The sequence below is a fragment of the Pollachius pollachius genome (assembly GCF_949987615.1).
Source record: "Pollachius pollachius genome assembly, chromosome: 10".
Classification (NCBI taxonomy): domain Eukaryota; kingdom Metazoa; phylum Chordata; class Actinopteri; order Gadiformes; family Gadidae; genus Pollachius; species Pollachius pollachius.
Genome location: NC_136943.1, coordinates 12392304 through 12415605, shown reverse-complemented (window position 1 = coordinate 12415605; position 23302 = coordinate 12392304). Strand labels below are relative to the sequence as shown.

At 43.3% G+C, this 23302-nt stretch overlaps 3 protein-coding genes across 5 annotated transcripts; 1 reads left to right on the top strand and 2 right to left on the bottom strand.

Moving 5' to 3' along the window:
• Positions 1 to 149: 149 nt before the first annotated feature.
• thg1l (tRNA-histidine guanylyltransferase 1-like) lies at positions 150 to 3656 on the bottom strand. The gene is made up of 6 exons (XM_079744334.1): positions 3473 to 3656; positions 3164 to 3340; positions 1904 to 2073; positions 1171 to 1259; positions 670 to 777; positions 150 to 527 (listed from the first exon to the last, which is right to left on the bottom strand). The coding sequence occupies exons 1-6, from the start codon at positions 3652 to 3654 to the stop codon at positions 363 to 365; spliced, it is 891 nt and encodes a 296-aa protein (XP_079600460.1). The 5' UTR covers positions 3655 to 3656; the 3' UTR covers positions 150 to 362.
• A 550-nt stretch (positions 3657 to 4206) lies between these two features.
• lsm11 (LSM11, U7 small nuclear RNA associated) lies at positions 4207 to 5857 on the top strand (the record flags this gene model as incomplete). Its single annotated transcript, XM_079745257.1, has 4 exons — positions 4207 to 4666; positions 4753 to 4892; positions 5016 to 5099; positions 5347 to 5857. 4 exons carry the CDS (start codon positions 4207 to 4209, stop codon positions 5668 to 5670), a joined length of 1008 nt encoding a protein of 335 aa, XP_079601383.1. The 3' UTR covers positions 5671 to 5857.
• Positions 5858 to 6954: 1097 nt separating this feature from the next.
• clint1a (clathrin interactor 1a) lies at positions 6955 to 22697 on the bottom strand. 3 transcript variants are annotated; one of them, XM_079745010.1, is made up of 12 exons: positions 22552 to 22697; positions 18322 to 18426; positions 17006 to 17102; positions 16497 to 16605; positions 15672 to 15839; positions 14855 to 15038; positions 14181 to 14400; positions 13707 to 13794; positions 13176 to 13241; positions 11720 to 12000; positions 9668 to 9872; positions 6955 to 9335 (listed from the first exon to the last, which is right to left on the bottom strand). In XM_079745010.1, the coding sequence occupies exons 1-12, from the start codon at positions 22590 to 22592 to the stop codon at positions 8995 to 8997; spliced, it is 1905 nt and encodes a 634-aa protein (XP_079601136.1). In that variant the 5' UTR covers positions 22593 to 22697; the 3' UTR covers positions 6955 to 8994. The 3 variants fall into 3 exon arrangements, with proteins under 3 accessions (XP_079601136.1, XP_079601137.1, XP_079601138.1); XM_079745011.1 differs by having other exon boundaries at positions 9668 to 9869; XM_079745012.1 differs by lacking the exon at positions 13176 to 13241.
• Positions 22698 to 23302: the final 605 nt, after the last annotated feature.

Below are 23302 nucleotides of genomic sequence, written 5' to 3'. Positions count from 1 at the left end.
ATGCCATTCATGGTATCAAATGATTGTGTATTTTCAGATGCGTGGAACTATGAGTGACACAGAGTTGTGTTTGTTAACTGAGATCTGCCGGATATAAAAAATGAAATGTTAAAAATAAGCCTGGAAATTGCTTATAACAAAACCGTTTATTAAATAAATGTCATCGGAAGGATGAATATCATAAATAAAACTAGTGCAACCTAATAATGAAACATTCTCCATTTGATGTTTTGTGAACTTGCCACCTTAGGAAATGCAATACATGATTTGCCAAGTCATTTGACTCCTTTAGTCCAGGGGCACATCAAGTCCATCTCGTTTAAAACCCTGGAATCATATTCTCCCACGTCAGGCGGTTCGCCTCAGCAGTCGTCTCTTTCCAGAATGTCCGGGTGCTCCTCCCAGAACTGGTCCCCTATGATGTCACAGTGGTGGGGGCACACCCTCTTCCTGCTGCGGGTGACCGTTACCTCCTTCTCCTCCTCTTCGTTGGGGAGCTTCACCATTTTGGTCACCGCTTCGTCTCGCTAACAAGATGAGATGAAAGGATATGACGTTTAGAATTGCAAAAAAAATAGTTGATGCGTTTGCATTCATTTTACCCAAAATACGAGAACAAATAAGCAATGAATCGGTATCTACTGGATGTCAATAGAGTCGGAGCCTCACCTTCTCCCAGATCAGGGTGGTCCCTTTTCGGAGCAGCATTGGCTCGTTGTTGTAGTTGACGTCGAAGTCAGAGAACAGGATCTCATTCTTGTCCGCAGCTAATGTTCCCTGCAGCATGATATTTCAAAAGTTCCAATGTGTGCATGGGCACCTGAACGGTGTAACGTGTATTATGCACAGTGGTGGAGAGTGGAGGTTTGTGTTCGCAGGTTGCCGTTCATGAGGCTGATGTAATTGGACACATAACTCAAGGTGGCAGCAGGTTTGGGAGCATCGATGTTAACTTGTGACATCCTGAAGTTATCTTAATCAATTCACTATCTAATAAGTGCCAATAACTTATATTATATAATAAGAATAATGAAAATGCATGCCTTTACACAGACACTTTAAAATGATATGTTTGAGGACTTAAAAGTTACATTCAGTAACACAGATGTGAAGGCCTGATAATTATACAGACAAACAACATGTCACACACAAAGATGTTTCCTCTCTCACCTTCAGGCGCTCTTCTGCTTGGATTGTTGTAAGTCCCCCTTTTTGTATCAATGTCCAAAACGATGTGTTATACAAGTTATTTACGTGACCTAGAATAGACAACAGTTCAAGATTTTAGACAAGGAAGCAGTCATTCCATCTGTGATGTACTTTTAGTTGAACAATAAGGATGTCGATTATGTACTAAATTACCGCAATTGCATTTTGCGGTACCAAAACTAATATGCCTACTGTTTCATTTCTTTCAGCTTTTATTGTATTATCAATTCAACTTTGTTTCAGACACATAGGTCCACATCAGTAAAAAAAAAAATAATTGTACACTACAAGGATAGACATTAGAGAAATATTGACCAAATCATTGACATTTCTTAAGCTTAAAGTGGTAACACAGAATCTTTTCCAGTGTTTCCATAAACACTGGGGAATACCTTATGTCAATAAGTGTATGTCCAGTTAAGGCTATTATGATTGCATTTATTTTATAAATTAGCTGACACATACATTTATACATGAAATTCCTCACATATATATGTATATGCTATTGTTGTTTCAACCTCTTCTTCCATCAAGGGTATTGCCACATTGGTTTCCTGAACCTGATTGGCTGTCAGACCGATGAGGTAAAAGTAAGGCCCGTCAGTCAACACAGCTGACAAAGCACTTCTTACTTGAATCAACAAGCAGCGATAGTGCCCTTAAAGCTCATTCCTAGGTGATGGCGTATGCTTACAGTCTGCTTGTCTCCAGCTGAGGTAGTCTCTCAGGTTACGGTTGCTAGGATATAGGACCACGCGTCCGTCGAACCCGGGGGGATAGAGAAGGGGCTGCTCGGCAAAATACTCCTTCCAGTAGAAGACGTACGAAGAGGAGAACTGGGAGGCTACGTGGGTCATCAGTTTACTGTCCAAAATCAAACAACACATACATTGTTAGTTTCCTCCACACATTTCCACACCTGGATCAAAGGCCGAGCGAAGGTCATGACTTTCACTGCATATCATCTTCAAAACGAGATATCTGTTCTCTTACTTCCGGTAAGTCTCCGGTAGAGAGAAGACTAATGGCGTTTTTCCATTTGCACTTTTGGCCTTACCGAACTGTACAATGCTGTGCTGATTCGCGTTGCAACAACCAGTTTAAACACGCCAAGCCGTACCGCGAGATGGATCTTCTCTGAGGTCGGGCCAAAGTGAGCCCGCCACGCCTCCAGGTGGGCTTCAGTGACACCAGCCCAGGGTGCCGTTATAAAAATACAATAAACTGTATGTTTTTCTGTGTTAGACACATAGACAATGCACAAAGAGTATGGCTAGAGTTCTCAACAGCTTGATTCTTTATTGTTTGTTCGTTCCTATATCTATATAAGCCTAATTAAAAAAGGGTAATGCAGGTTTAATAGAAGCACGTGGTGATGTTGGTTTGACGATATTCTCTTGCAATGACCAAATAGATTGTTGTTTTCGGATTAGTCTGGATGTAAAGACTGGACATTAGACAATATTTCACTCTATTAGATAGATCACTGATAACGATATTCAAAGCATATTTCTAAAATCAACCACACCGTGTGGCACTCTGGGAAATATCCGTGAAACATTTTCCAATGTGTAAACAGAACTAATGAGTATATATATATATTACATTGTCTCTCTATAGCCTATTATATATATTGAACGTCCAATTACTGAAATCATCATTGCGGATATTATTGTGGGTCGCTGTCCATCTGAAAAAAACTAAATATATAAAATACGAAATCAATCAGATTTTATGGTAGGCTATAACAAAAAAAAACTGGGTTGTAATACAAATGCAAATCCCAGCCACACTAGAATGCCACACCATACCGAGCCAGTTCAGGAATCCCTCCCTCTCTCTCCCAACTTAACCCATGTAACTGAAACGGTTGCTCCCTCCGAAGCATGTAGCCCTAACCCTATACACACACATTATAATCATCCTGGTCCCGAATACTGTGGATAAATCCTACCTCGCTCTCCTCTTGAACCAGGTGGAGGTTCTCTTGAACACAAAGCTAAACTCGTCACTTTGTCCATAGGCGATGACAACGTCCTCCAGCTCCTCCATGACAGACTGGGCACTGCGTGTCATCAGTCCCAGTGCCCGGTTGTCATTGGGTTTAGCAAAGTTGTGTTTTTCTGAAAACCTGGAACACAGTGCAACATGTATAAAATGATTTCAATGGACATGAAAACACCCTGTAGTAAAGTGTTTTTTTTAATTTTCTTTTATTAACCAGTGGCTTATGTGAATGACTCGTTGAATAGAAATGACTTACTTGTGAAAGTTGCGCCCATCCAGACGTACAACAATGTAGCAGTTTCGCAGACAGGTGTCGTCTGTCTCGAACTGACGGACATACTCGAACTTGCTTTTCGCCATGGCTCTGGAGGAATGGCTCAATGAACGAACCAACGTCTTCATGCATCCACTCAATACCCGCGTATTGAGAATCAGCATTTATATCCTACTACCAAAGATACAAAGATATAGACTTTCACAAATACATGTAATGTAACACAAGGATATCCTAATTATTGTCGCTCACCTTATAAATGTAGGTTTAAAGCTTATTGAATGACATAGTGGACATATTAGATAGGCGTTTTGTTCATTATGATGATTTTCTAAATATTTTCACAGTACGAAACTCACATGTTGTATACGTTCGTCAGAGAAATGCGGCTCGTAATCCCACCTTCCCAGCAACAGAGGTTCCGGAATAGCAATTGCCCTGTTAATTTAGTTATCATTAAATACCTCACGCAATACAGAACAATAAAGAAGAATAAAATCGTTAACTCGTTTGCTAAATTTATTCATTGAATGTCATAGGTGTACAATATTTGAAAAATTTGTAACGCAGAATGCAACATACAGGTCATACATTGTACTATAGCGCCCTTCTGTGGTAAGAATTGGAATTGTAACAGCAACCAATGTGAGCCTGAGCTGACATAAAGGTTAGCCTACCCAGCATGCCCCGCTTGCCCGTGACCAGTTATTCAAAACATGGAGGAAAGGGAAAGAAGGAAAATAAACACCACAGAATGTGATGACAGGGAAGAAGCATCGACATCAAATCCAACTACACACCCTGGACGTAAAGATGAGTCGCCCTTGCGTGGCGACACGGAAGAGGAGGACAGTGTCAAATTGGACATTTGTTCCGATACTTTTGACCCATTGCTGGCCCTATACTCTCCAAAAGTACCCCTTCCGTTCCCAAACATTAAGTGTTTCAACAATGTCTCCGAATACGAAAGCTTTCTGAAAGGTGGCAGAGGGAGAGCCAAGCCCGAGAATGTTGAGAAAAAGCTGCGGAAAGCGATGGAAGGGGTGGTGGACCCTGAGCGCATCAAGAGGCTGAAGGACCTCATGGTGTGTAACGTGCCGAAAGTAGGGGAGACCAGTGCCCCTCCACGGCGGAAACAACAGAAGACTCACAAAAATGTTGTCTCAAGGATGCAACGTAGGTTTTACTACACCTACCCAATGTTTAAAGATATCACTCTTTGAAACTTGAGTTAGGCTTTGACTTGTAGTTTTTCTTTCTAGTTAACAAGGGGAGCCCATTGGGTGAGCTGTACCGCTGTGTCGAAGAGAGGATACGTGTCAAAGTTCACATCAGGAGCTTCAAGGGGCTCCGTGGATTGTGTTCTGGCTTTGTGGTAGCCTTTGACAAGTTCTGGAACCTGGTAAACACACACACACACACACACACACACACACACACACACACACACACACACACACACACACACACACACAAAATGAGTTTACCTAGCTGAAAGTTGTTTTGCTTTCACTCTTGCCGCCAGGCGATGGTGGATGTAGACGAGACGTACAGAGACCCACTACTTGGAGAAGCCTTGTATCACGAAAAAGCACTTACAATTACACGGGTAGGTAACCCCAATGTCCAACCTAAGCCACGGTGATAAGGACATTTATATTAATACCATTTTCCCATCCATAATAGTGATGGTATCCATCTGTCATGTATTTAATGCAATCCAAATACCATTGACTGAACTGAGCTTGAATGAATGAATGTAAGGTACAAAATAAGACAACACTAGTTATACCAGTTTTTCCATTATGTATTTTTCACACTAAAGTGACAGTGACCCACTCTGTCTTCCTCCACAGCTCTTTGAGAAGCTCAAACTCCAGGAGAGCTCAGAGGAGATGTCGAGAACTGGTAAAGGCCAGGGGAAGAGCGCTCAACCCCCCCAACCTGGCCCCAGCGGCGGGTGCAGCACGGACCACCAGCGTCTATCAAGGAGCACCACCCGGTTCTCAGAGGCGGAGCCCGGAGCCAAGGAGGCAAAGGCCGGTGGGTCCGAGGGTGCTGTGGGCACCAAGGCTCAGGGGAAGACCCCCCATCCTTACGGCAAGGTCCACACGCGCCACCTCAACCAGCTGTTTATACGAGGGGAGAACGTGCTCCTCATCCACCTCCAGCCCCTCTGATATGCCTAGCCACCCTAGGGTTACAGAACACTGCTGCGGGCTATTACATGAACTGTTCACATGCGACCTGTAACCGCAGGGTTTATGGTCCGACATAACTGACTGAGGATCTCGGGGGTTCGGAAAAATAAAGGAATGCACTACAGACTTGTAATATCATATTGATATAAATTGCTCTGTTGCCCAGAAAGATAATTTTGAAACGGTAATAAATTCAGGATGCTTCTCATAGCCATATCGTGTGTTGTGTTGTTTGATTGCCATCAATAGGAGACCTATGTATCTAAAAGGGTTTCTAAATCGTGTCGTAATGTTTTTTCACCGGCAGGTGGCAGTGTAAACACAGAAGCCATGTGTGAGGCCATTGTCATCTCAAAAGATGCTTGTCCCTTTATGTCGTCTTTCTCCGCTAGTTTGAACAGGAATGACAGCGCAGTCTCAGCGGACTTCATAAATGCATTATGAATAATTGAGTTTGTGAAGCTAGAGATTGCAGATGGCACTCAGAAGCTGTCATTTGTCTTGACGTCTCAGATTGCCTTTACTCTTTAATGGGCACATTAACCATAAAAGCAGGATTTACTGCAACTCATGGAAGTTGTAAAGATGCAGCTCTTGTTTAAACGGCATGGGCTGCTTTTGGAAGATGAGTTATGAGTCAGAATGGTGTGTCTGTGTATACATCCCCCCATTGTCTACTGCACCACATGAATTCGATCACATGTATCATGTAATGTTTAATTGTGCTGGTAAATTCATTGAATTCAAATTATGTATTTATTTTTATATATGTGGACCTTTGGAGAGTGTACATGATATATGCTGGACAAACGGAATTCAGTCCCCAGGATAAAGAGCGATACCCATGCATGCATAACATCCATTCATGTAAGCCATACATTCATGAATGTCTTATGTAGGTTATAGCTATTGCATTGGTTGGTGACCATGCAAAGCAACCAGGCTGTTACGCGTCACAGTCAAGGACACCTTGGTGCCACTTGAAACAGGAGGTGGCTTCAACATAAAAACAACCTCCTTGGATCCAACAATGAACAGTCCAGCTGCTCCACTACATGCTCTACCTGCTGAGCTACTGCAGAGTTGTCCATCCATCTAGCTATGCAACCACCACAAATCTTGTTAAACAATACAAACCAAAGACAGCACATTAAAACTTCACACATTTGATTTGTTAAGTGTCAATTCAATGGCTTATATATAAATAGTTATTTTTGTAGATAACTAATGGAGAGAAAACAAATAACACAGGCCATTGGCAAATGTCAATCAACTGTTTAATGTCGTTGATATAGGATCATAATGTGTAAATCAAAATCAGGGGGAAAAAAAATGCAAACGCTCTTTTTATCAAAAGGACAGTTCAGGGGGAACCTTTTGCATAAAGTAGTGTTTTCAGTAACTATCCTAATACACAGAAAATCTCCAAACGATTCGAAGTAGAAAACAATTCATAACAAACTATTGATTAAAGATGTTGAAAAAAAAAACTTGATTTTGGTCATTGTTTTTTTCTTGTTTTTAATCAGGCAAATCCTTCAGACGGCTACAATGCTCACTGTGTAGCATGATCAAGGCTCAGAGTGCAGTCTCCGGGGTCCTTTAGACCATACTACCTTTCCCCCTCTTGGTCAGTGAATTATTTATCTCGTCATTGGATGTACCAGTAATGTCACTCTGCTCACATCGACTTGTACCAATCATTCAGCTTCAAAAATAATTTCTATCACTTGTCAACAGAAGAGGAGGGGGTCGGAAGACAACACAACACAACCAGGCACTTAAAAGAAAAACCTTGAAGAAAAGAGTGAAGCTTTGACTCTTGAACCCGTAAGACGTTAAGGGACGAATCTCAAGCCGTTGCAGTGGCTGCAGGTCCAGGATCCCTCAGTGTCTGAGTGTGAACACCACCCCATTTGACTCAAACAGCAAAACACTGTGCAAACAAATCTGTATCTGTGATAAAAAAACAAAAAAAACAAGAGCGTCCTCCTTCCACCTTGCTGATTCAGAAGCAGACGGTAACAAGCATTGAACTCGGAATGATGAACGTCTACGGGGACGTCTCTACAAGTGACAGCGTCTTGGCGATTCCTGTTTGTTTTATTTGTGCGTGTTCTTTAGTACGGAGGTTATAAGCGCTTACCTTATAAGAATGATGGTGAACATTAAACGCACAAATTAAAAAAAGGGGAACAGCCAAACTTCATCGACCTCCCGGCACACAGTGAGTAAGTGACTTCCAGGTTGCTGGTATGAACGCCAACATTGCCCTGTACACACTAGCAACGCACTTCCCCATGGATACCGCAGCCACGAAGGCTTCACCTTTGCAAATAAGCAGACTTGTGAGTACACAGGCAGCCCTGCAATAAATACAGAGTTAAATAACCCCTTCATTGAGTCTGTGTGGTTCTACTTACGGATTGTCTCAATTATAGATAACTGATTATATCTCAAAAAGAAAAAAAAAAAAGATAATTCATAAAAAGGCCACAAAAGGTCTGTAGATTGAGGCACCTCATCCAAACCAAACGTCCCTCCCTCTCATTGCTCTCTCAAGGATTGGTAGGCACCAGTCGGGGTGAGAGGGCACTTGAGGCCAGCGACTAAATAAAAGTATCCTCTATAAAAGGTGTTTATAGACATCAGGCCTAGTCTCCTACCTGCACCTCCACCACCGACTCCCATCCAAGGACATCATTGCTTAAATTGTAAGGGCACCGCGTGTCTATTTACAGAAGCAAAAGCAAGCGCAGAGAAACGAGAGAGAGAGCGAGAGCATATTTGCAACTACATTAGAACTACACGGAAGGAAGCTGATTGGGTTAAACCACACGCACATTCAGTTAAGTTATCAAGAATGGATCTCAAAAAATATATGTTGCTAAATATAAATGATGTTTTTGCTTGTCTGGTGATTTTTAATCTGAGGTTACGAAGCAAACCCTCCCCCCCACCCCCAACATTCTCACTGTGACAGGAACCACTTTCAGGCACACCCCCATGTCACCGGGGCGGCCTACTCTGCCACTGATCCAGTCCAGGCCGATCAATGGTGCCGACTGATAAAACACACACTCATCCACACCTCCATAACAGTATTACTTTGTGTATATGCATGTATAAAAAGACAGATTGCAGGGTCTTAACAATATTGGACTTCCTTTTTTCTTCCCCCCCACCTTCCCCATGTACTCTTTGTTTGCAGCTCTTGACATCCTTCACTGTTGGACGGAGATAACGAGAGAAAGAGAGAGAGGGAGATGATCGTCGCCACTCTTCAGCAATCCGGCTCCATCATCACTTCCCAAAGTTGCCAAAGTCGGCAAAGGCATCCTGTTTGGGCTGCTGTTGGACCATGGAAGAGTTCATCCCCATGGTGCCGGGCATTCCCATGCCCATCCCAAGCTGTGGTCCTCCCATGTTCATGCCCATACCCATGTTGGCCGGCATGCCCATGGCCATAACCATCCCGGGCTGTGGACCACCCATGTTCATGCCCATCATGGCCTGGTTAGGAACCATTCCCATGCCCCCTCCAGGGTGCATCATCATGGGACTGACAGGCTGCTTGGCTGCCGCTGGTCCCAGGCTCATGGTTCCAAATCCCTGGGAGAGCATGTTGACGGGGGGCTGGTGCACTGAAACAACAATAACAGCAACGCGTGTTGATTCCAATCTAACTCCAATGGAAGGAGTCGCTGTTTGTATGCATGTCTGTCCTTTGGTTTCACACGTGCCAGGTGTATTGCTGAGGAGCAGGGTGCATTGAAGAGCATGAAGTGGTTTAGATGTGGCCTTCTCGAAAAAAGCCGTTACGACCAGCCACGTTTTGAACGGGCACTGCACTCTCTAGAACAACCTTTCGGTATGGGATTTGAACACCCTTGCCACCCCACTATCGCGTCCCCTTCGTTTGACATAAAGAGTTGTGTTGCACGTGTATGAGCCCATTCAGCCCCCTCCTCCTCACCTTGCTGAAGTGTGTTGAGGCTGGGCTGGTTCGGTTTTGGGGGCTGGGCGCCAGGCCCCAGGAAGTCTAGGCTGATGTTGACAGCGTGGTCCGACCAGGTGGAGGGCAGTGGACCCTTGCCCGCTGCCCCAGCACCAGACACACCCTGCTGCATCAGCATCATAGACCCATGGCCCATCGCTGCATTCACAGGCTCCAGGCTCTGCTGGAGGGGATGGAAACAAACACACTTCGGTCATGCTCACACTCTCAAAAGCTTTTTGCTGGTGACTTAATACAGTTTTGTTTTTCAATGGAAATGTTTTCATGTATTCTAGCAAGGCCACCCACCCACCCACACCCACAAAGAAATGACCATGACCTCCAGCCTATATGGCTTAGCCCCTTCTTCCAAACTCAACTATTCATTACAATATACTAATTTAGGGAACACATTCTATTTACAAATGACTTTCACTGAATCAGATACACGTCATAAAGGAGCAGGGAGGGTTTATGACGCATCAAGCTCAAGAATGCCTCCAGGCAAACTGTACCACAGGGATCAAACCGGAAACCTTTTGGCTGGGTGTCAATTACCCTAACCACTAGGCTATCCTGCATCCTATTGGACAGACAATAATAGATGAATACAGACAACTGAACGGCATCTAAAGCAGGCCATGTCCGTGTCAAAATAAAAGCAATATTTTCTTCAAACTACGTAGACAACATCCGGACGCCGCTGTCCATTCGAGGGCGTCAGATGCTGTAGGAGGGTCTGAACGGGAGGTCTGGGATGAAGCGTGGCAGAAACTGGAGAAAGGCGGGCGGTGGTCTCCAGAGGCAGAGGAACATCTGCCCGTGCTGCATGACAACCATCCATGAAAGCTGCCCCCCCCCCCCACACAGGTCCCAGCAGTACAGTATACGTCTGTCACACTGTAGCAGCAGCCCCAATGGCCAGTATCAATGTTGAGTGTGATAGGGCGTTTAGGCAGCCGAGCACCATTTATCTAGGGGAGGCGCTGTGTGGTGCATTATACATGAGGAGGGGAAGTGGACTTTGTTGGTGTGCTTGTGGAAGGGGGTCTCCATTTATTTTTGCTGGGCGACCCACATGCAAGTGATCGGTTATGCAGGAGACGACCATTGATGCATTAGTGTGTAGCACACAGATCCTTGAGTGTCTGTACACGTAAACAAAAACTGGACAAAAGGCCTTCACTGAGATTGTTTTATGTCATTCAATTTATATCACCAAAGACTAAAAGACTAAAATTGATTTTATTGTTGGATTGATTCTTATCATTTAGGAGTGGATTGACAATGCATTGTGAAACCTCCTCAGGAACGGCCTGCACTACCTTCACTGTACACCAGAGTGCAGACACATGGCTCTGCACCAGGGTGCGTATATGTATCTGCAAGCCATAGTGCTGATACATGGTAAGAAAAGCCATATAATGTCCATAAATAGACACAAAAAATCTAGAACCCCAAACGTGATGTGATTACACAAGCAATTTCCGAAAAAAAAACAATGAGACACTTAAGTAGGGCTGAACGATTTGGGGAAATAATGTAATTATGATTATTTTTACCAATATTTCGATTGCGATTTAATGTGCGATTTTCATAATTTATTAAGTTCCTTATGTTGTGTATTATTCACTAAAAAATAAATAAATCATTCTTTAGTTTGACCAACACAACATTGGAAGCAGTCAACATATAAACTGCTCTTTCCTTTAGGCCAGGCCGATGTGTTGAGATTAATTTATATTATAAGCTTTTTTATTTAACTATTGAATTGTAAAATAAAAATAAAAATAAATGAATCGTACTGATTTCTAGTCAGTAACATATCACATTTATTTTTTGATTATTATTTTTTTTTAATTGCAGCCTTTGCGATTTGCATACCGCGTTGTATTACATCGCGATTTCGATTGAAATTCGATTAATCGCTCAGCCATACACTTAAGTCCAACTGCGCAGAGTGTTGTCCAAAAGCACGTACAGCTAAGGCATGTTTCGGCGGGGTTTCATCCGTGTGTACGAGTGCAGTACCTGGGACATGGACTGGGGCGTGCCCATGGTGCTCATGCTCTGCACGCTGCTCATGCTGAAGTTGAGGCTCTGGGAGGAGGAGATGGTCTGGGTCGGCCCCATCAGATCAAACAGGTCGGCCGAGGGGGCGGCGGGAGCCGGTGCCGGGGTGAGGCTGGGGGTCATGCCCCCGAAGAGGTCGTTCCCGCTGGGGCTCACGGCGGGTTGGACCGAGGCGGGCATCTGGCCTCCAGGGAAGGCGTTCCAACCGCCAAACTCACTGGGGCCGCCAGCTGCAGGGGCTGGTTGGAAAGTTTATAGTATTAAAGCAACAGTGTAAGAACAAGTTACCAGTAGGAATACATTGTTTTGATGCAATATTGTCCAAATTACATAATGAGAGGCAGACTATTGCATAATTAGTTTTTCATCGATTTCCTTGTGGTCCCCAGTTTGCTGGTAGTTGAACTGATGAAGCAATAGAGACTTGTGTACACAATCAAGTCAACACTGCCAACTCACAAGAACAGAGCAATGCCTCCACTCCCTCCACTTCCACTTGTTTGACAGTAAAGACTAATGCATTTTCAGGCATTTCCAGTTTATTTCATCCTCTTTGCTCAGTCTTATTTGTGTTATGGCGATTTTGTATACCTTATGTATTCATTTTGCCAACACTGTTTGCACATCTCAGGTAAGTACGCAAACGTTTCAAGTCATTCTGTGTGCTCTAGATTTCTTCTTAACCTCAAATAACCGGTATTATGCCCTGTGGGATATAAAATTTGTTCTAACAATGCCTTCCCAAATTGAAAATGTGCTTTGGAAAATATTGTACACCGACATACAATCCTGTATAATTATGTGCCTTGAAAATTATAATGTTGTCGTGACCAATTAGCTTAATTGCTGCCCATATTGTGACCTCTGAAATTGAGTCATCCTGTGAGGGCTATATGATAGAATACTTCAAATCAACATTCAAGACTGAAAAATTTGACAATTTCTCAGCACAAAAAATATATATTCTCCTAAAGGGATTTATCTGTAATCTTGAGCTTAGATTTTCTTCATGGATGACCGTAACCTGGTTTGGATTCCAGAATTATTTAGATACTGGCGACATTTTTTCCTCATCCTCCCAGTCCTAAACCCCTTCTCTGCCTCTCTTTCTCTGTCACCCTCCATTTCTTTCTCTGCATCTCTCTGTCTCACTCCTCCATCCCTCAGCCTCCTCCATGGCCATCGCCCAGTGTCCCTGTCTCCTTGTCATCCATAACAGGAGTTGATGTGTGTCTGTTCTTGTTATGCAGAGCAGGTAGCAGGCTCCATATGGCCAGGCTTCCCTCCCACCATCTCCCTGAATATTCTAGCAGGAGGGCAACAGCCGCATGGGCACACGCCAACATGCACACAAACATGTGCACGAAAACATATTGCACATACACACGCTTAAAAAGCAAAAGTCAGAACTAACCGGATACCGAGGACAGGCCAGAAGAGGCGAGCGGCGAAGAAAAGTCGGCGAAGCCACCAATTAGGTCTGTGTAAAGAGAGAGGGAGATAGAGAACCATGGTGTGAGAAAGAGAGAAATAAGCCTCAAAGCAGGCTTGATGTGTAGCTGCTCACAAACTTCTCAGCCGACCTTCCTTAGATATCGGCTAGAGCGATGAGGATGTGTGTGTGCAGAGAGAGAGAGAGAGAGAGAGAGAGAGAGAGAGAGAGAGAGAGAGAGAGAGAGAGAGAGAGAGAGAGAGAGAGAGAGAGAGAGAGAGAGAGAGAGAGAGAGAGAGAGAGAGAGAGAGAGAGAGAGACACTACTGAATGCCCACCCCCGACCCCTTTCTCTCTACATTCACAGGGGCACTGCCACAGAAACATCTGGTGCACTTAGCTCCTATATAACTCCCTCCCCCGCTAGCTGTCCCCAAAGCGCCTGTCTGCTGGCGTCGGCACACAGTGACAACAGTAACTGCGGCTTGCGGGAGGGGAAGGACCCGGGTTTTACCTGAGGCAGGAGTCTGGCTGGGGCCGCTCTCCACCATCAGCAGGTCAGCCAGGCCAGTGCTGCCAGGCTGAGGGGGGGCTGGTTGGGACTGAAACACAACAATAGAAGGAGGGAGGTGGGGGTTAAACTTGGGAGGGGAAACGTTGACCCAACAGAGACAGGATTCCCACACCCTGGCAAAGATCACATTAGAAAGCTATAAATTCTCTAAGATTCTCTCTTTTTCCTTTTACATCCGTGATATCATCCGTATTTCGAGGCTTGTTTTTCTAATAATAATAATAAATGGTCAGCATGTTTAATCAGAGCAGCCTGATCATAAAAAAAGACTATATTAAAATAAATCCCTTGCTTTTAATTTTCTTTTAGAACATTTTTTTAATAAATATTCTGACATGACCTAATGGACCTTCTGACATTCACTCTGTAGGCTGGGAGCCTCGCAACCATGGACACATGGTTGCGACACACTACCTGTTTTGGGGTGACCTCTAGGCTGTTGTCCCCCACGTAGTTGGCTGCAGCACCCAAGTCAACTTTTTTGGTCGGCACGCCGCCCCTCTTTCGCGTTGGCGTGGTTTCTGTTGCCTGGACGATGTGGACGCTCTTGGTGGTGACGGTCTCCTCTTCGTCCTTGAACTCTCTGCCGGACTGGCCGTTTTGAGCCTGTCTATTCCTCTCCTCCTCGTGCTCACTGTAGACGGTCCAGGTAGCAGGATGGTCACGTAATGTGTGGAGATGGAAAGGGGGTCAACCAAACTTGTAAGCTCTTTCAATGTTCTACATACAGGATGTTTCCACTGTATCCTGCCTTTGAAACAAAACTGTGTCAAAGCAGGTTTGTTTGTCGGTTAAATCTCAAGAGAGCTCTTTCTAACATTTTAGAGAAAGCTGCTCTCAAAGAATTCACAATGCAAAAGAGATTGCCACACTAAAAACCTATTTATCAATTAAGAAACAAGACCATACCCATTTTATTTGTATTGTTGCCTTCGTGATTTGATTTAAATTCTTCAACGATAAGTAAAAAAAAACAATCATGAATTTTGTGTCTCAAAGATAAAGGCAAGAGACGTACAAATAGATACAATCATGCATGTACGTATGTTTGCATGATTGAATGCATGTATGCACACCAGGACACAAACCTGAACCTGTCTGGGGAGGAGTCACGCTCCTTGTTGCGGATCTTGTTGATGGTGTCGTCGATGGTGCTGCCGATCTTGTCGCTGATCTCGCTGAGCTTCTCGCTGAAGGGGAACTGGCCCCGGTTCTTGTCCCACTCTTCGTCCCACTTCCCCCGGCCCTCGCTCGAGTCATACCTGTCCCCCGCTGGGGGGGGGAGAGAGGAGAGAGAAGGAGGGAGGAGAAACGTAAGAACATTACATTTAGGGGATTTTGCTGATGCTTTTATCCAAGGCAACCATTCATGCACACATTCACACACCGACGGCGGAGTCAACCACTCAGGGCGACAGCCAGCTCGTCAGGATCAGCCGAAGTTGAGGCGTCTTGCTCAGAGACACCACGACACTCTAGGAGGAGCCGGGGATCAAACTAGCAACCGTCCGGTTACAAGTCAAAAGAAAGAGGGGTTAAAAGGGTTAGAAACCAGGGAGGACAGATGGTGGGTTTGTACAGGTGGGGGATGCCCTAATAGGTCCGAAAGTGGTTATAAAGAGAAAAATAAGGTTGCGAGTGGATTTTCGGGAATTGGCACTGAGCAATCAAGTGCGTCATGGAAATGTCAATGTCGTTTATTAGGATTTTCTCAACAATACCGTACACTTAATGACGTTTCATTTCTAAATTTATTGAAGATATGCCATTAAAAAGTTTGGGGACAGAGCAGGAATACAGGAAATAAATCCCAAACAGAAAGCAGTGTTCTCCCAGCAGAATACAAAGGTAAACATTGACATTTGGAAGTGAACGAGCTTGTAAGGCCGCAGTGGGAGGACTTACAGTAGCCCTTGTATCCCCCCATGCTGTCCGACGACACGCCGATGTATTTGTCCTTGGTCTTCTTTGCCTTCTTTCGTTCCTCCCTGAGCCGTTCGTCGTCCTGCACCAACTCCACCATGTCCTTCACCTTCTGACGCACGTTCACCCCTTGGTCCTTGCCATTCTCATCTAGGGAACGACAAGAGTTAATATCTAACGTGTGTGTGTGTGTGTGTGTGTGTGTGTCTGTGTCTGTGTGTGTGTATTGATCCTTGAGGATTTATTTTAGGTTAGCGGTGGTACTTGGAGGACACCCAAATTGGTGTTATTGATATTATCCGTGGTTGGAATGTTATGGCCGCCTGCTCAATTCCAGTAACATCCCTTCAATGCAATGCTAAAAAAGCACTTGGTAAAAAAACACACCTCGGCTCAACTGATGGATTGAGGAGGGGATGAAGGCTGCTTAGGGATTCAAGAGTTTTAAGGCTTAAACAGTGCTTAGTGCCTTTGTCCATTAATTAAAGCTCACACCACATAAATTGTTCTTGTTGTTGTTAACACTAATAACAGAATAGAGATAGACCCCTTTCTAACACCTTCAACACAATATTTAGTATGAATCCAAAGAGGTTGAACACAAACAGATTTGGATACAAGAACACAAGATATACCCCACTAAAGCCAGAAAGGACATGTGGGTGTCACAGCAGAAGTACCGAGCAGCGGCAATTATAATTAAAAACATAGACGATTTAATCTTACAAAGAATATCTTATGCATGCACAATTCCTATAGAAACTAGCAATTGAACAAGCAAAGACACACACACACACCAATACTTGCCTACAAAGTGGTAGCTCTCCAAGGATCTGAGGTCGTACAGATGCTCCCTACTGCTGGTGACAACCCTCTCTGATCCGTTACGGATGAGATGTGCCAGCAGCAGCAGGGACTGATGGAGGAGAAGCACTAGAGTGGTTAGAGTGAACACCCAAGACCATGGGCCTAGCAGTGCATCGTAAAGGCTCTTGTAGACTGGCTCCCTTGCATCTTTAGGTCACCTAATGTACAAGTAAAGTATCGCTCCTTTTTCCTCCGAAAGACATGTGTATGCAATACAGAGTACTTACTTCCTCAATTTGGAGAATGAATGCGTTAAAAAAAGACATCTGACCAAGATAGTACAGCATAGCGAAGGGCAGAGTGACGTGCCATGCCATAGTTTTGTGAACACCACTATTTTCACTGAGCAGCGGGGCGAGCCGTTTAGACACAACTATCAAAGGGACTGTGGTGAGAGAGCCTATAGGGGCGGGCCCTGACATGAAGATCCACACTGTGCGAAGACCAACCTTGTAGACTCTCCTCCAGTTCTTCTTGTTGTCCCTCAGCATGCGGGCCCAAAGCATGTTCATGACCTCTGGAAACTGTTCGTACATGAAGGTGGCCCTGAGGGACACACGGCGACAACAGCCCTGGTTAGAGCTTACTCAAAGTCCAACGTTTGTTTAGACGTTCATAGCCTTGAACTGTGTTCATGCTTTCACAAGTGGTGATAAAAAGGTTGGATTCAATGAACACCATTAGTAGTCACCATAAGTAGGAGGGCTTCAAGTTCACATATTTAGAGCAAATGGCTGGAGCAGTGTTTTCTTTGCGAAGGTTCGGTAGTGAATCATGTCCGACATGGCTTCTTATGTGGTGATGTATATGCAACTTCGGTTTTAAGTCGCTCATTAAAATGCTCATAGAAGCGATTTCACCACAGGAAAACACAGTTTCCTGAATACTAGTGATAGCAGGAAATATACTGCGTAATCATTTACTCTTTTCTGAATCCTTAATCATGTCTAAAGAGGACCATGAACATTTGCTGGCATGTGTTTGTGAGGTGGTCTCACCAATGACGAGTATATTAAACATCAGTAGTTCAATGAATCACATTGTAAACTGCCTGGCTGCTATTTTTACTGCTTCACCTTCACCATGATGTTTGCTTCATGTAAAGTCTTCCTTATGCATATTCACCAGTAGTAAACAGTAATTATGTTTGCACAAGTAAGGCCATATAAACAAAGGGCTTTGTAACAGACGACCACAAATGATCAGTAGCAGCCACATGCAGAAAAAAGTAGGCTAAATAATGTCCTATCCTTACCTCACACTAAGTCTTGTTAAGTAGTGCATTATCAATAAGCTACGTAATAATATAAATATGCTCTAAAGAGGAGCGCTATCGATGAGCTAAGTTGAGTGAGAAATGTCTCATAATATTACAGATTGTGGGGGGAAGGATCGTGTTGTGGCAATGGTGTTCGACTGCCTAACAAAATAACAATACAAGATTATTTGTATATATATTTTAAAATAAATGTTTACAAAGTGCTAACGTTCACAATTAAAACACATGGCAGGGAAACAAGGGGAGGGAGGGTAGCCATCAATGAACAATCACTAAGTGCTCCTTAATGACATGCATCTCAATTAACTGCAAGTCACCTTGGCTAAAAGCATCAACAACTAAAAAGTAGAGGATTGTTTTGGGTGAGAGACACAGCTTTGGGCTCAAAGCAGTGGGAAATCCCAGGGAGTACATGATAGTGCGCAGAGGCGCAAATCGAGGAATACGGAGAACCACAAGAGAGGATGAGAAAAGCAGAGTGCCCACCTGGAGATATCTGCCATCAGCTGACCCGACGGTCCCCAGGGGTCGTCGTTGGTGGCTTCCCGCACCTTGGACTCCACCTCCGAGTAGTTCATCACAACATTAGTTCTGCGCAGATGAGAAAGGCCCCTTGATTTACATTTTCAATAAACACAACAAACATGGCGGAGCTTGTGCAGGGATCCTACATAGTCATCAAAACCTAAAGAAAAAGTTAAACATCCGACAATGAGGCATTCAAAATGGATGAAAGGTTATATCTTTTCAGCCACACCTAGCTGTGCAGCTGCACCTAGTGGGTAGGCTAAAGGACAATAGAACTCGGCCAGTATGTGTGTGTGTACTGTCTACGTGTGTGCATGTGTGTGTGCTTGTATTATTTTTGGCCCACCTTAAGGCCAGCTCCGCTGGTCGGAGTATTCTATCTGTACTAACCTATTTGTTTCCTGCTGAATTAAAGGATACACATTGCGTTCCGCAGTCTTCTTAAAAATGCTAATCTACATCATTACGCTCCTTAGAGAAAACCCAAACAAAACAAAAACAGCAATAAAAGTTGGATGAACAGGGCTCAACAAGGCTGACAAGTTTGGTCACTTCACAGGCAAAATATAAGACATTGCCAAATGACAACACAACCAACTATGGTAAGGCAACATTAACATATCAAGAACTCGGATGCAAAATTATACATTTCTTTAAATCAATCTCCAAACGATGATTATGATTGATAAGCCAAAGCGCAAAACAAATCTTGAGAAAAATATTTTATTGAGAGCTATACCTAAAACATAATATGCCAATTTCACGGTATGGATGTTTTTTGTTTAAATTGCCGTCATTACAGATTTAGTAAATAACAGCCCTATCCATTTCCAAAGCACTGTGTAGCAGAAACCTGTGTGCTCGGCAGAACCAGGAGAGGCCTGTTGCCGCCTAGTTCATGTCACTCACTACTGCCACACCAGCGGCAGCAGACTCAGGGCCTCAAGGCAAAGCCCTGATGGGTTGTCTTAGGGACCCACCCCCTATTTGGCTCTATGTGGTACCGTCAAATCCCAGCAATTTCCCAAACTGGTTATTCCTATAACCAAGTACCGTTAAACAGTCCCTCCAGAAAAATGCGGCGCTTTTTTGTGATTGTTGCGGCCAAAAATCCTTGATTATGCGGCACGTTTTCTTAAAAAATGCGATGAAATATGCGGCATATTTATGCAATTTTATGCGATGAAATTGCGGGAACTTGCAAAAATTGCAATAAATGCAGCTTTTCGAAGACATTCACGTCGCGTAATTACGTCACTTCATAACGTTCCCATGGCAACAGGGGGAAATGGCTGCTCTTGTGTGAAGTAAACGCAACATTTTTCAACCTTCTGCTAAGATATATGTGACTTTTTTGCAAGGAAAATCCAGGGATTATGAAATCATGCAAGGAAGGAAATCGGCAATTTATGCGGTGAAAGTGCGGCATTTTTAAAAAAATGCGGCCCCCGCATGAATATGCGGACTTTGGCTGATTATGCGTTGAATTATGCGATCGCATAATCGCGCTTTTCTGGAGGGACTGGTTAAAATGTGGTATGCAAGATACCATATAAATATTAGAGCAAGAGGAGAGGGGGGAGAGAGATTACAGCCTCGAGTTTTGACAATGTAAACATTTTTATTGGAAAACAAAATTAGTGCTTAATGTGCAGAGATTTGCTGAGAAGTCATTAAGTTACCATCATCACCACTGTTATCTTAATAGTTTATCATTAACCATGCATATGATGCAATGATCATCCTCAGAATTCCATGACTTTTATCAATGTTGATTCAACTAGCAATCCTTTTACTCAATTGACTTATTATCTATTGATCGGGCTTTAACGCAAGTGACACATTATGAAACCAATAGCCTATACTATTACAATTGATTCAGCACTGGCTCATGAGTCATACAGATCAAATGTATGAGGCAGTGCTGAATCAATTGTTATAATATAGGCAGATGTGGTTCTGTGTGCAGGTGTACTGCAGTTTAACCTTTTGCCCTAACCAAATTGTACAAAATGATGGAGGCCCCCTGTACACAACCATTTGTTCCCCAAAAATACTCTTCACAACTTCCCAGAAAACATCATTATGTGTTGTTAGTCTCTCCACTGACCAATCCATTGCCTGGGTCAAACACAGCTGACAAGAGTTAATCATCTGTTTGTGTACCATTGTTTGGCATGTGCCCACATAAGCAAAATATGTGCAACCACATAGAGATGGTTAAGGCTTTACAATACTATTTTTAACGACAACCAAGTTTATATTTTAAAAGATATCAATATACATTAATATATTTTATGACCACTGATAACGCCATTTAAAACTGTACATTTGAATGTATCTCCACAAGCCTGAAATAACGAAACAGATGTTCGAATATAGACCATGTCAAGATAGTAGTTCGCAAGGATAAGGATTAGAGCATCATCTCTTAACAGTGGCAGTCACAGGTCATAGATATTCACTTTATCAAACAGAAGCCCTCCTTTTCCAACAGTCACTATATAACAAAAAGATTTTTTTCTGATTAAGTTCAATCAAGGGTCGGCTGAGAAGTTGTAGGCCTTATGAAAGTATGAAACAAACGCCTGTTCAAAAATGTATGTCCGAAGAGTATTTCACGGGACCATGTCCATGACCTTTAATTAATCTGTAAAAAATAAATGGTTGAGGTGAATGAACAAGGAAGTTGGTGAGTGGTGGCAATTATTTGTCTTACAAACTAAAAAACGACTTCTGAAGTCTATTAAAGTGGCTAATCGTTGGTTCAAAGAAAACAAGAGGAAGCTGATGTGACAAATTTCACTTCCGGCTCTTTTTACAGTCTTTTTCTCCTATATCTGTTTGAGCCTCTCCCACCCACTCCTGTAATCCCTGCTAAAGTCAGTTCAAGCGTTGCACAGGAGGGAGGTCAAGTGTTTTGAAGAGGAATGCGTTTGAGATCCTATTGGGAACCTGCTGTTGCCAAAGCCTGCAAAACCAGTTATTCTATTCAACTTTGTGGGGGGAGTTGTTGTGCAATAGCATTAGCACAGTAGAGAAGTCCATCGTAGCTGTAACTTCCCATGGACAAGTTGATAAAATAGACTTGGACTGAATAACATGGTTTAAGGTGTGACCAGAGATAAGCACAAGCTTTTAGCCATTTTTTTTTATCAATCATTAGTTTGCAGTTTGTGACCATGAAGCCTGTTTGCCACGATAATAGTATGCAACATATTAAGCAAATCATAGGCAAAGCCATCCAGTGAAGTACAGTAGGCTTTGAATGGTCATGGATCTGTTTTCTCTCCATGTTGCATAATATTTGTGTATAAAATAACACATTTCTTGCATAATCGGAAATTGTTTAAGGCACCACTAACAGCAGTATGCAGCTCTTGGTTAATGTTTGCCCTATATTGGCGCCCTCTTGGATTTGTCCTGCATGCTTTGCCACTATTTACAATGATAGCTGAACAGGTTAATCTGGTTATGACTTATATTGTATGTGCCTTAATGTATGTGCCTACTCTTACTTGCCTACAACCATGGCTCACTATATATTTTCTCCTGGTGCCTCATATGATGTCGAGCTCTTTACGTAAGCCCATATGTATTCCATGTCTATATACATATGACAAACATCGATTCCATGACCTCATACGTGTTGTGGACAGGGGACGATACAGCTCTTCAATTGGTGCTAGTGACAAGCGTCATGGCAATCACAACACGACGAGAATGTATAGATGACTCGTAAAGTGATAACCAACTAAAGTCAACTGATTGTTTTTCGTGTTGGTTATGATAATACATTCCGTGAGATGAGTGTTCAGTTCTGGAGGAGCTGTCAAACTAGCCTAGCTGGCTAGCACAGACAGCTCACGAGCAAGGTAGCTAACTAATTAGCTTAGCAGCCGAGTGGGTTAGCGCTTACAGTTTAGAACAAACACACGTCCACAAAGTGTCAACAGAATGTAAAACGCCACTATTACTCAACGCATAAAGATTGAGTTGTTGAATAAGACACGTAGAAACAAGACACAATGCGGGGATACATCTATAGGGAGAGCTAGCTTGTACAACACGGGCTACCTAGTTAACTTAATACTATGGAGTGACGTCAAAGTTTTGGGTACGTGTCCCTCTCAAACAGGTGAAGGCGAAACTGATGAAATTAAAGAAAAACCAGGATGAGATACTTACGCTTTATCAACAAACTCCCTGACTTTCCACATATTCAGCATCTTGACTCCTGTGAATAGGGGCTTTCCACCTCAGAAACCCTTATCCCTGACTAACACCGAGAGCAAACCTTGAACTCTCTGGAAAGTAAACTCTCCTTACGCCTCTCTCGCTCTCTCAAGACCGGGAGCGCGCACGCACGGAGCACGTACAGGTTACTACGGGAAACGCTCTCAACGTCATCGTCGATCGAGACAAAACGAAAACCTAACGTAACGTCGTGTCGCAATTTGAAACGTTACTATTATCGGACGGATCCCTTCTTGTTGTAGAATGATACAAATAAAACGTATTATTTACTAGAAAGGGGAATTAGTTTGCGGAAATAAAGCATTAGCGTACTCACATTTACTGTACTGTTCTGGCCTGCCTAGTATGTTTTAGTATTTTCCTATTATATTGAGTGAAACAATTGTAACAAATACACTTTGCCCCGAGATCAGTAAAGTAATGTAAATTAGAGTTTATATATGGAGAAATGGAGTAACTAGACTCTGTGGTATTGGATTCAGCTGTTCCTATATAGGCCTTTAACCCTTTAGATTTGATGGAGGATAATGTTTGAATATTGTTTGTCGCCTCATATGAAATTCGTTATTTTCTCCCCAGAAATCGATGTCTACGGCGTATTCCCCAGGTCACCGTCCTTGGCTCTCATTTGGTATTCAGGCATGCTACAGTGACCCTGTGATGTTGTGTGACAGGCTAGGCA